Source organism: Lissotriton vulgaris, unplaced genomic scaffold (assembly GCF_964263255.1).
Source record: "Lissotriton vulgaris unplaced genomic scaffold, aLisVul1.2 SCAFFOLD_2128, whole genome shotgun sequence".
Lineage (NCBI taxonomy): Eukaryota > Metazoa > Chordata > Amphibia > Caudata > Salamandridae > Lissotriton > Lissotriton vulgaris.
In genome coordinates, this window is record NW_028251870.1 from 277,478 (window position 1) to 290,000 (window position 12,523).

Sequence of the window (12,523 nt, forward strand, 5' to 3'; positions counted from 1 at the left end):
AAAAACTCAGCAGCTAAAAGCCCAACACAGGCTCTCCAGGAAGCCAGTAGATTCCGACCCTGTTGTGTTAGGAATTTGGCAAATGCAACCTTGAACGGGCTTGTTGGCAGCACCCAATCGTCCAACTGGGCCTCAACAATCACGTTGTCGTAGAGTTTTATTTTCTGCCTTGAACTGTTGGGAAAGTCTTGGTGGGGGGGTCCCTCAGACTAGCTGGTCCTGCTGGATCGCTTTCCGGCCCGCCCTACAAATACCGGGAATGTGTCAGACCTTGCTTCTTCCAGGACCGCCTTGTCCTCCTACTGGATAGTCAAACTCCCTTCCCTTTCTTACCAGACAGGCAGGCTTCTAGGCAGACTTCTAGGCTCTTCAGGACAGGTACACTGCTTCTCCATTGAGTAATTCAGCCTGCAGGTGATGTCCCTTCAACTTAGATAGACTGTCAGGCTGACACCATCCCTGGTGGCACAGCAGACACCTGAGTACTTTGTAGTGCACATTTATCCTTGGTAACAGAGGACTTTGAACTGGAGTATAAAAGAGGGATAGATGGTCCCACTTGTATACACACCTGGCAGGCAGGAGATGCATTTTAATCTGTCGCACTCTCACATTGCATTTATGCTACGCACGCCAACATCCTAAACACACACTTGATGTTAGCGCAAAGTCTGGGCACAGGCAAAGAAATGGAGCATTACATGGGTGTGTCAGTAGGAAGCCACTCCACTGACCATGATGCAAAGATCGCATCAGGCTATTGATCCTTACAACAGGGTGCATTGCCACCACCGCTCTAGCTGTTAAACCCATGACAGTCCTCTCCCTTAAATAAGGGCACATTTGGTGTGACCCTCCAGGTCAAAGGACCGGTCCGTGACCTATCATAACCCCTTGTTAGAAGTTGCACAGTACTGGGGTGACAGGAAAATCTCATGTAAATTTCTTTTTTTTTTTTACTTTGTGGTAGTTTTACCCCAGTAACGTGTAGTTACTAGTTTGACGCCATGGACTGGGGAGTTGCTACGAGGAACAGATTCTTCTGCCTGTCAAACCACATAACATTCACTATTTCATAGTGTTTTTCTGCTTTTATTTACCACTTGTTTTAAGCAGGTGGTATATATATGCATGTGGTTGGTGGGGGGGAGAGATTGGTGAAGCAGGGGAGGGATTGGTGAAGCAGGGGAGGGAAGGGGAAAGCATTTTCTAACAGAGGGAAGAATTGTGTGTTTCCCCCAGTTAGTAAAAAAAAACAGCATAAGTCTTGGCTGCTTCTGCTGCACCCAGAGTCTTGTGCGTCTTTTCAGTCTAATTTTTCTGTCTGGAAAAAAATGGTGTCCTGTTTTTCTGCACCCGGTAAATCCAGGTGCAGAAAAGCCTAACAACTGATAATCAGGTGGAATAAAATGATCACATGAAAGTCCGCCTTAATTTCATTGCCCTTGATTCACACTCTGGACCATAGTTGAGGGATTGGTCTAGGCATAGTTCTCGTAATACACAATAGATTTGCGTGCAGCAGAGGCCAGAACTCAAAAGTCAGGATACCAGATACAAGTATGTGGTAACTCAGGGCAGGGGAAAACGCCTGTTGTCCATGGGGAAATTCCCATCCCAGAAATCTACATTAAAAATTAATTAATAGTATTCTTTTTTAAATAGCTGTTTGGTGCCAGGGCATATGACTTTAATTTCTGCCTTTGGGATTCTATGTTACAAGTCCATAGGGTGCATGTATCCTTTGTGAGCTTAATAAAATGTTGGACATTCTACAATTCCTCCCTCCTACATCCAAGTACTCTCAGGCTACCATTCTACACTCTGCTCTGTCTGAAGAACAGCTCAACATTTTCAAAATTCTGCAATTCTGCATTGATATGGCTTGTAAATTATTTTTGGGGAAATTTACATGTATTAACTATTTAATTTTAATACTATAGGTGATTGAAATTACGGACGAAGAAAGCAAGATTTAGCACCAGCCAACTGAATGTTAGTGCCATAAGAAGGATTATTTTGAAAAACTGAAGGACATCCATCATTCTAAGTTTAAACAATTTCCAAAAGTTAGGTGTGGCGAGGAAGTGGGAGCTGAGGAAAGTACTATACCTGTAAGTGAAGTCTCTAATTTTGCATTTCATTAACCCAGAGCAAAGTCATATCTGTCATCACAGCATCAGAAATAATGCCAGAAAGACCAATCACAACATCCTCATCTGAAGTATTATCAGAAAGACAAATTGCCTCAGCATGACAGAATAACGTTCATCTATAGCACAAATGATCTAAAGCATCATGTAATTCCAGAGAGGAAGCACACACTGCATAAAAGAAAGATATAACAAAAGGTTTCTCCTGCAAACCATCAAAGAAAAGACACTGAAAGAAGACTCCGAAGCTGCAGGCTAACAACCAAAAGATTGGAAAATCATCTTTGTTCAACAACCGTTTTTAACCAGTTACGCAAGTTTGAGACTTTCTGCCTCTGGATATTACACCTCGACCCACTCTGCTCACTCTGGCGAAAACCTTAAAAATTCATCACTTTATTGTGTTCATGACCACCTCAGATTGTTTCCTTTTTATTGTGTACTGTTCTGTAATTCTATGTAAATCGCCTCAACTTTATCTGTTGTGCAGGAGTGATATGTAAAAACTGATTAAATGAGCACCTTTGCGCTATAGCTAATGTAAATAAGTCCTCGTCTTTAGAACTACAAACCTTAACCTTACACCAAACATAGAAAGGGTAAAACGAACTGATGTTCTGCGACTGGTGAGCCACAACAGTACTGTGCATGTACTTATTCCCTCAGTTACTGAGATTAGGCCAGTGCAAAAAGGCAATTCTCATGTTTAATCATTAAATATCAGACTAACACCTTTTCACTGCATTGCAAAGAACCTATACAAATAGATTTGAGAAAAACTTCAGTCACAAAATAAGTTGCTGCCGGTGAGGCTATAACCAAAAGACTATTATCTGCTTAAAACATTTCGACAGATGTTTCAGGGCTGCTTCTAGACATATTTTTCTCAATTCAAGTGTAAAGAAGATTACACACAATTTCTTTTAGAGATAAATGCTGAACATTATCTAAACAAGCCCGTCCCTAAAATCGGGTTCACTCTTACCGTGGCATATAAGCAAGAGACAACTAAATGTAACTCTAGGAATACACTTTATAAAAACACGGGCTGTGAGAACAAACTGAGTGTTCAAACCTGCCCAAAGCAAAATAACCCAAGTTGCGCAAAAAAGTTACCTGTGCCAAAAAAGATTCAGCCATAAATCTCATCTCACTGAATTTGAGAGAATGCACACTGGAAAAAACCTCTCTCAGGGCTCAGTGTGCCAAAAAAGTTTCAGCCGGAAATCTTATCTCACTAAGCATATGAGAATCCACACTGGGAAAAAACCTTATCAGTGCTCTGAATGCCACAAAAGGTTTAGTATCAAACCGAGTCTATATCGACATGCTTTAACCCACTCTTTGGAAAAACCTTATCAGTGCTCTGAATGCCAGAAATATTTCAGTGACAAAAGACGACTTACTATACATACAAGGACCCACACTGGGGAAAAACCTTATCAGTGCACGGATTGCCAGAAATGTTTCGTTGACAAAAACAGTCTCACTCGGCATAGAGGAACCCACACTGGAGAGAAATCTTATCAGTGCACGGATTGCCAGAAATGTTTCTTTGACAAAAACAGTCTCACTCATCATATAAGAATCCATACTGGAGAAAAACCTTATCAGTGCTCTGAATGCCCAAAAAATTTCCACGTTAAATCACTTCTAACTGCACATATGCGATTCCACACTGGGGAAAAACCTTACCAGTGCTCTGAATGCCACAAAAGGTTTAGTATCAAACCGAGTCTATATCGACATGCATTAACTCACTCTGTGGAAAAACATTATCAGTGCTCTGAATGCCAGAAATATTTCAGTGACAAAAGACGACTTACTATACATACAAGGACCCACACTGGGGAAAAACCTTATCAGTGCACGGATTGCCAGAAATGTTTCGTTGACAAAAACAGTCTCACTCGGCATAGAGGAACCCACACTGGAGAGAAATCTTATCAGTGCACGGATTGCCAGAAATGTTTCTTTGACAAAAACAGTCTCACTCATCATATAAGAATCCATACTGGAGAAAAACCTTATCAGTGCTCTGAATGCCCAAAAAATTTCCACGTTAAATCACTTCTAACTGCACATATGCGATTCCACACTGGGGAAAAACCTTACCAGTGCTCTGAATGCCACAAAAGGTTTAGTATCAAACCGAGTCTATATCGACATGCATTAACTCACTCTGTGGAAAAACATTATCAGTGCTCTGAATGCCAGAAATATTTCAGTGACAAAAGACGACTTACTATACATACAAGGACCCACACTGGGGAAAACCCTTATCAGTGCACGGATTGCCAGAAATGTTTCATTGACAATAACAGTCTCACTCGGCATAGAAGAACCCACACTGGAGAGAAACCTTATCAGTGCACGGATTGCCAGAAATGTTTCATTGACAAAAACAGTCTCACTCATCATATAAGAATCCATACTGGGGAAAAACCTTATCAGTGCTCTGAATGCCCAAAAGATTTCAGACTTAAATCACTTCTAACTGCACATATGCAATTCCACACTGGGGAAAAACCTTACCAGTGCTCTGAATGCCAGAAATGTTTCCGTGACAAAAGCAAACTCACTAAACATACAAGGACCCACACTGGGGAAAAACCTTATCAGTGCACTGAATGCGAAAAATGTTTCAGTAAAAAATTCAATCTCACTCAGCATATAAGAACCCACACTGGGGAAAAAGCTTATCAGTGCTCTGAATGCCAAAAATGTTTCAGTCAAAAAATCAATCTCACTAAGCATATAAGCACCCACACTGGGGAAAAACCTTATCAGTGCTCTGAATGCCAGAAATGTTTCATTCTAAAAAGCAGTCTCACTCAGCATGTAAGAACCCACACTGGGGAAAAACCTTATCAGTGCTCTGAATGCCACAAATGTTTCAGTGACAAAAGCAGTCTCACTAAGCATATAAGAACCCACACTGGGGAAAAACCTTATCAGTGCTCTGAATGCCATAAGTGTTTCCGTGAAAGAACGGCTCTCACTAAGCATATAAGAATCCACAGAGAAAAACTTTATCAGTGCTCCGAATGTCAAAGGTGTTTCAGCCAAAAATATCAACTCAATTGTCATGTCAGAATCCACCCTGGAGAAAAAAAATTATTAGTGCTCTAAATGTAAAAAAAGATTCAGAGGTAGAGATGGTTACAAGCGCCATAAGAGAGACACCATCAAAATAATTCAGTGCTCCAAGTGCCAGAAAAGCATCAATTTTAAACGCAATCTCACTCTACATGAGCAGACGCACACAGGGGAAAAACATCACCAATGCTCTGAATGCCAGAAATTCCTGTTTGATAGGCACAGCCTCACCAACCATAAGCGACTCCCTACTGATGAAAACCTTATGAGTGCTCTGAATGCCAGAAAAGCTGCAGAGAAAAACGCTATCTCACCATGAGAAACTCCACACTGGAGAAAATCCTTATGCCATGAAAGCTTGAATCTTAAATGTGAATGTAAATGTGTGTATACTTGTAAAGCACACTGTCGCCCCATCTCAGGGCATCCTGGCGCTGTATACCGCTGTGGAACCCTTCCTGGCTTTCCCTGTGAGATGCCCCCTCCTGGCCACCCCCAAGGTGAAGCCAGGCATCCCAGCACTGTTGGGGCCGTTGTGGAGATTAAGCAAGCTATTGCCCAGAGTTGCAGGGTGGGACCCATGATTAGAGTAGGCACCGAGGCGAGAATTATCTAGTCCGCGGACATTGAGCCCAAGACCCTGCCGCCTCGGGAATTGAACCCTGGTCCCGGGCCTGACCTCTGCATCAGGGTCTGCCGCTTCTAACCAGTGAGCCACACTTCTAAAGACAGTGTTATGCTTCATGAGAGATCCCACTCTGGGGAAAAACCTTATGAGTGCTTGAAATGCAAGCAACATTTTGGTTACAAATGACTTCTCACTTGCCATGAGCGAATTCACACAGGGGAAAAAAGCCTTATGTGTGATCTGAATGTCAGATAAGGTTTAGTCTTGAATACAATGTCATTTCACATGAGAGAATTCACACTGGACTAAAGCCTTTTACAGGAGGGGAAAGCCACAAACGTTCTACTCAGAAAGGAGATCTCACTAAACATGAGCAATGCATCCACATGAGGTGAAAAGTAAGGCGTATCTTGAGTTGCAGAAAAGCTTCTAGCAACCTTACTTTACATGAGAGAGCACATATTGTAGTTACAATAGGATTCATCAAGAAAATCTTGCAGGATAACTTAGGCTGCCCGCATGCAACCTCCAAAGAAAATTCAGGCCTATAATTTTTTTTAATTGCAACAGAATCCACAATTTGAGTATCTGAAAGTTACAAAACTCTCAAGGTCTTACTTTACACAGGTCTTTTGCTCTATCGATACTTGGGGGCATTTTTTACAAAACTTACCTGCTGTTTCCCTGGTCTCCCTCTGCCGCCGCAGCTCCTTCACACCACAGCGCGGCCGCACCGAGGGGGGGACTATTAGTCCCGGGAGCCTTTGCGGCCAGAAGCCGCGACCGCACAGTCCGTGCCATGAGGCGCTTTAAGCTGAGGAGAGCCCCCACGTCGCGGGAATGCACGCAGACAGCGCCGGAAGAAGCCCGGGACAAGGGCGGGGCCATCTGCGGCCATCCGAGGCCAGAGGAGGCCGGGTCGGGCCACCCCCCTTGGCTTTTAAACAGAAAACTTGGGACCAGCAAGACTAGAGAGCTGAATCACTTATAAGCCATGAAATTGCTCTTCCTGAAAGGAGGCTATCTTTGGATCCATCAAAGTTACAAATATATAATGATGCCGGCGCACTGGCTCTTACAGACGCATCACATAAATCTGTGAGCGAGCTGAATACATCCCCTGTGCATATTGTAGAGAGCCCTACGCGGGGACATCCATTAATAAACAATAGAAATCAGTCGGAGTTAGACGCGTCTCTAATTTCTCCAATGGCAACTAGACAACGTGGGGCTAAACAAGGAATGCAGGAAAAAAGCAAACCAAAGTCTTCATTGCAAGGGAAAAGAACCTAGAATAAAAAGGGAGGTGTGGGAGGGACAAAGACGCACCCCAAAAACAGGCAGAATTAAATGAGCATATGAGTCCCAGAAGTAGAACTTTTGGAACCCAAACCGAGATAATTTACCCCCCTTTTCCCAACGGAGCTGACAGTATGGTGGAAACATTAGAATCTACTGTTACAGATATTTTTAAGTCTACCTTAGTATCAGTACAGGCGCAAATAAATAATCTCATGACCACCAGATTGAAGGACCTGGATGATAACATTTATAACATAAACCAGGCTATTGTTAAACTAGATATTATGATCAAAGTGGGGAAAGACAATCTTGAGAATTGCGCCACATTACTTGTTGATCAAATAACAAACTATGGTAAAAACAAAGAAGTGACCCCAAAAAGAAATTCCCTGACTCAGACAGGATTAGTTACCATGACTGAAACAGATACTGTAGGAGAGGGAGCCCAACCACCAAAAGAAAAATACCTGCGGATTAACGTTCCTGGCTTAAGTGAAAGAGTTTGGGGAAAAGGAGATGAATGTCCCACTAGCAACCCAACCACAAATTAATTAATGTCCAGGAGATGGGAAACAATGAATTGGGAGTAGGGCTTATAGAGAGACAAATAACGTCATTGAATTCAGTTTATGAAGGAGTATTACTCAAAGCGGATATTTGTACTAAAGATGTAATCATAGATGACCAACAAAGAGTCAATAGTGGAGGTACTCCCTTAAACCAATATCATGGAATATAGCGGGGCTATCGAAAAATCGAATCGACCCAGACTGGTGTAATTACATAGAAACAAGCGATATTTGTTTCCTACAAGAAACTTGGGCGCTAAGTACACAGCACAGAGTAGGATACAGGACCAATAATATTGAGGCAGGCCCTCGGGGGGGACTCACAATATGGGTAAAAGTAACACTTGAGGTCCGCATTACAATATTAGATATCGATTCAGTTGATATACTTGGCTTAAAAATTACTACGAACGAAGGAAGGGTGCTATATTTATTTAATGTTTACAATAGACCCTCCCGTTCGTCCAAGGAGTCAGCGACATTGGAAAAGCTGGATAGCTTCCTAAATAGTTTGGAGGAGAAACCAAGTATGATATTAGGCGGAGACCTACATTGTAATTACGAACCAATTATAGGCCTTGGTGATATCTTTTATGAGGAGGATAGGGTTAATAAGTATTTATACACTCTTAGCTGACACTTTCTCAAGTTATAGAAGTACATCATTGGAGGGCAACACTTTCATCGACTTACACAATGGGTTTTTTAAATCCTTACTATCCTTGGTAACGAAAATGCCGAAAAAAACCCATCAAAAGACAAATAATCTATTAAATAGCAAACCATGGTATGGTAAGGATTGCCGTACCAGTAAGGCTAAACTTCTAGTGGCAATAAAAAGTAAATCCCCTGAAGAGATTAAGGTGGCGAGGAAAGAATATAAAGTGATCCAAGCGAAAGCGAGAACTAACTGGGATGAGGAAAGTTGGTTGGATTTGTTAATGGCAGCTAAAAGCAAGGATCATGTTGGGTTCTGGAGACTGGTGACAAATGGGAATCACACCGGAAGAGTGGTCAAGGATGTGTTCCTTGACGAATTGACCTGGGTTGATCACTTCTCACAACTCTACAAATTGCCTGAATGTTCAGGGGCACGGGAAATGGATTCACCTTCGTTTATAATTAGTGAAAGTATGTTAGAGTTTGATATAGAGGAAACAGAGCTAGCAATTAATGCAATAAAAAGCGGCAAGGCACCAGGCTTAGATAAAGTCCCAGGCGATTTATACAAACATGAAATTTGCGTCTGGGCGCCTTATATTAACCATTTGTGTAATATACTAGTAGTTGGTGCAGATTTTCCGGATAGTTGGAGGGTTGCGGAAATCGTTTTAATTTTTAAAAAGAGTGATAGGACTGAGCCTTCCAACTATCGCCCGATTAGTTTAATGGATATTTTACAAAAAATATATGCGAGGCATATTTTAGCATGTATGAACTTATGGTTGGAAGAAAATTCTGTACTCACCAAGTTCCAATCTGGTTTTAGGCGCAGAGTAAGCACTATTGATCAAGTTTTTAGATTTTTTTGCTTATGTTGGTAGTATGTACACATAAGAAAAGGGCATCTTTACGTAGCTTTTGTAGACCTCAGGGCCGCCTTTGATTTAGTTTCACGCGATCTTTTATGGGAATCTCTATATTCACAGGGGCTACCGGCCTGTCTGCTTCACTAGATTATAAGATTGCATGCAAATAATTTTGCAAAAGTGAGATGGGGACCAAATGGCGAACTAACAAAAGCTATCCCGATTGAGTGTGGAGTCCGCCAAGGATATGTGTTGGCTCCTATGCTATTTTCACTGTTCGTAAACGATATCCCGTCTCACTTAGAGGGCTGTAATAATGATTCCCCCAAGTTAAACTGAGAAAGGGTTTCTGCCCTTTTATTCGCAGATGATACAATATTAATCTCACAGACGCCCGGAGCTCTACAAACCCTTTTAAACTCATTCCAATCATATTGCAATAGTAAGGGCCTAGAGATCAATGCAAACAAGACTAAATGTATGGCCATAAACCCTCACAAAACATTTAGGGGGAATCTGTTTTTAAATGATCAAAAACTAGAATTAGAACAGAATTTTACCTACTTGGGAGTCTTGCTTGATTCAAAACTCTCATGGAAGACCCAAGCAGAGAAGAGTAAAATGATCCTTACCCAGAATATTTTACCGATCCTAAAAAAGCATGGGGCGAGCTCTTGTAAGGCTGTTTCCCCGGCACTGGAAGTTTTCAAGTTCCAAGCCCAGTCTGCGGCGTTATATGGGGCCGAAATATGGGGGCCTACATCTAGGAATGCTTTCACAATTAGTGAAAATAATTTTTATAGGAGCCTTTTAAAGCTACCAAAAAGTACCCCACTGATACCCTTAATGTTTGATCTAAATATGAAGCGCTCAGATCACTATGCTATTCTACGACCATTATCTTTTTGGGTCAGACTCTGGTGTACACCAGAGTTATCAGACTATAGAAACGGATTTCAAGAAATAATGAGTTTGGATTTGTATAACACCAATGTTTGGCTAAAACACGTGCGCACATGGTTAAATAGGATTGGATAGTCCCAGTTTTGGGAAGACCCTTCAAGTGTGATGCTAAATTCAAAAAAATTGTTGAAAACGACCTTTTGGGGCTACATTGCACATAGCTTGTCCAATGACCGCACTGGCGGACCAATGAGAACTAATTTTTTTTAATTCAAGGATACTCCCCGTTTTGAGGCCTTTTTAGACAAGGTCCGACCACACCTGGCTAAAAGTCTATACATGAAATTTTGATACGGAATGTTGAAAACCTACAGAACTCTAGCTAGGTGGTCCAGGTTGAGTGAAGTGAGGATTAGTGAGCTATGTACACTGTGCCAAAATTGTACAAAGGAAGATGAACTACATATCTTCTTTTTTTTGCCCAGCTTATGAAATAGCAAGGATAAAATGGATAAAGCCAGTGTGCAATATTTTAGGAGTGCGATCATGCAAAGAGGCGTTTAGGATTATTAAGTCGGATACTAGACAAGTGATTGTCTTTGGTGTTAGAAGATTCTTATTTGCAATAAGTTTTATACGTAAGAAGAAGGGCTTGAATTTATAAAAGTAATTATACTGTGAATACTTTCTTTCCCCTGTACTGAATCTTATGTGCTGTACTCTGATCTTATTAACTGGTTGTGTATATCTATGAATTTTACAGTCTATTAGTATTTTTTTATTTGTTGTAAATAATTATTGTATGACTTTTTAACTAAATTATAGATTTTATTATCGATTTCCTAGCCGCACAATATACCTGTAAAATCATTTATTCCTCTATATACAAAATGTATTATGTATTTTTATGTATCTTTCATGGCGCTATTGTGCCGAAATAAAGATTACATTGAATTGAACTTTACACAGAGAAGTGTTAGTGCTTGCAAACATCAACTAATTGGCAAAAAAATCACAATATTAATGTCTTAATTTTTTCTCGACCCAAAAGGTTTCTACTCACCCTTGTTTCTTAACATATACAGGGGAAACGTGCCACCTCATTTAATAGCAGCCAGACGCTTTACTATGTAAGCAGACTGGTGGTTTACAACTGCGCCTATGTTGGGGCACCACATGTTTTTTTCCAGCATATTCTGGTGTACTCCCCCTGTGTGGGATGATAGCACCCACTGAAAACTGCAGCGTTGTGTAGTCTGGGACAGTGCACCTTCCATGTAATTCTGAACTGGGCCTTTAAATCCGGTACTATTTTGTGTGCCTATTTAATTCAGGTATACAAAGAATGTGGTACTACTTGTATACTAGGGTAGAACAAGGAAGATTGAATTTCTAAGGTGGCGGAAATGTTTTCTCAAAGTGCTTTATGCCCTAAACACCCTCCCATACCCTGAACATAATGAGATTACGTAGATTACACCTCTGCGTGCCTAATGCTGCCATTTGTATTTCAAGACCAGTGATTAATGTGGCTTTATCATGTTCAAAGCCATTAGGCGTTCCTGACCTGTCTGATACGTGCATATGGAAAAGATGGACCATTTGAACCTAAAGATAGATAAACATATTCATAGGTCACGATTTATGTCTGCATCTAAAATAAAACTGTAAATTAGGAAAGGTGATAAGTGAGAAGTTAAAAGGCAGCCGCCAATCGAGCTGCATTTGTACATAGGCCTTCCTATATAATGAGATCTATTCCTGCTTCAGTCTTTAATTGCAATGAATACTTTAATACCCAGGCATGAAGTTATCGTCCAGCTGTTTATATAATCCACCTGTCTCGCCACCTCTTCCCCACTGCATCCTTAACCAGTGGCCTAGCCAGTGTACCCTGGGCCCCAAGGCAAGAAGGGAAATGTGACTACTGCCCTCTGTTTGGACTGTGGAAAACAGCAATAATCATTGTTCTGTGGGCCCCTTAGGCCTCTGTTTGAACTGTGACAAATTAATTGCAGGTTTATATAGCGCTAGGATCGACTCCCGGAGGAGTATCTCCGCGCTTCGACCGCTGCGAAACCCTTCCTGGCTTCCCTGAGAGATGGTCCCTTAGTGGGTATCTCCAGGGTGAGACCAGGCATCCCCGGCGGTCTGGTGGGGCCGTTAGTGAAGATGAGGCAAGCTAATGCCCAGAGTTGCCGAGTGTGATCGCTGATCAGAGTGGGCACCGAGGCGAGAGAATTATCGAGTCCGCTGACCCTGGTCCAGAAACCTGCCGCGTCGGGAATCGAACCCTGGTCCCGGGCCGTCCTCTGCTCTCGGGTCTGCCGCCTCTAACCA

At 41.8% G+C, this 12,523-nt stretch overlaps 1 protein-coding gene across 3 annotated transcripts in view; it reads left to right on the forward strand.

Annotated features, from left to right (window-relative positions):
- The window catches only part of LOC147662741 (uncharacterized), a 163,471-nt gene extending 156,308 nt beyond the window's left edge, over positions 1-7,163 (forward strand). For all 3 annotated transcript variants that reach the window (XM_086950932.1, XM_086950931.1, XM_086950933.1), the window contains one exon: positions 1,944-7,163. In XM_086950932.1, coding sequence (XP_086807058.1) covers positions 3,321-5,285 — 1,965 coding nt within the window. In that variant the 5' untranslated portion in view covers positions 1,944-3,320 and the 3' untranslated portion in view covers positions 5,286-7,163. The remainder of the gene's footprint in view (positions 1-1,943) is intronic.
- The last annotated feature ends 5,360 nt before the right edge of the window (positions 7,164-12,523 follow it).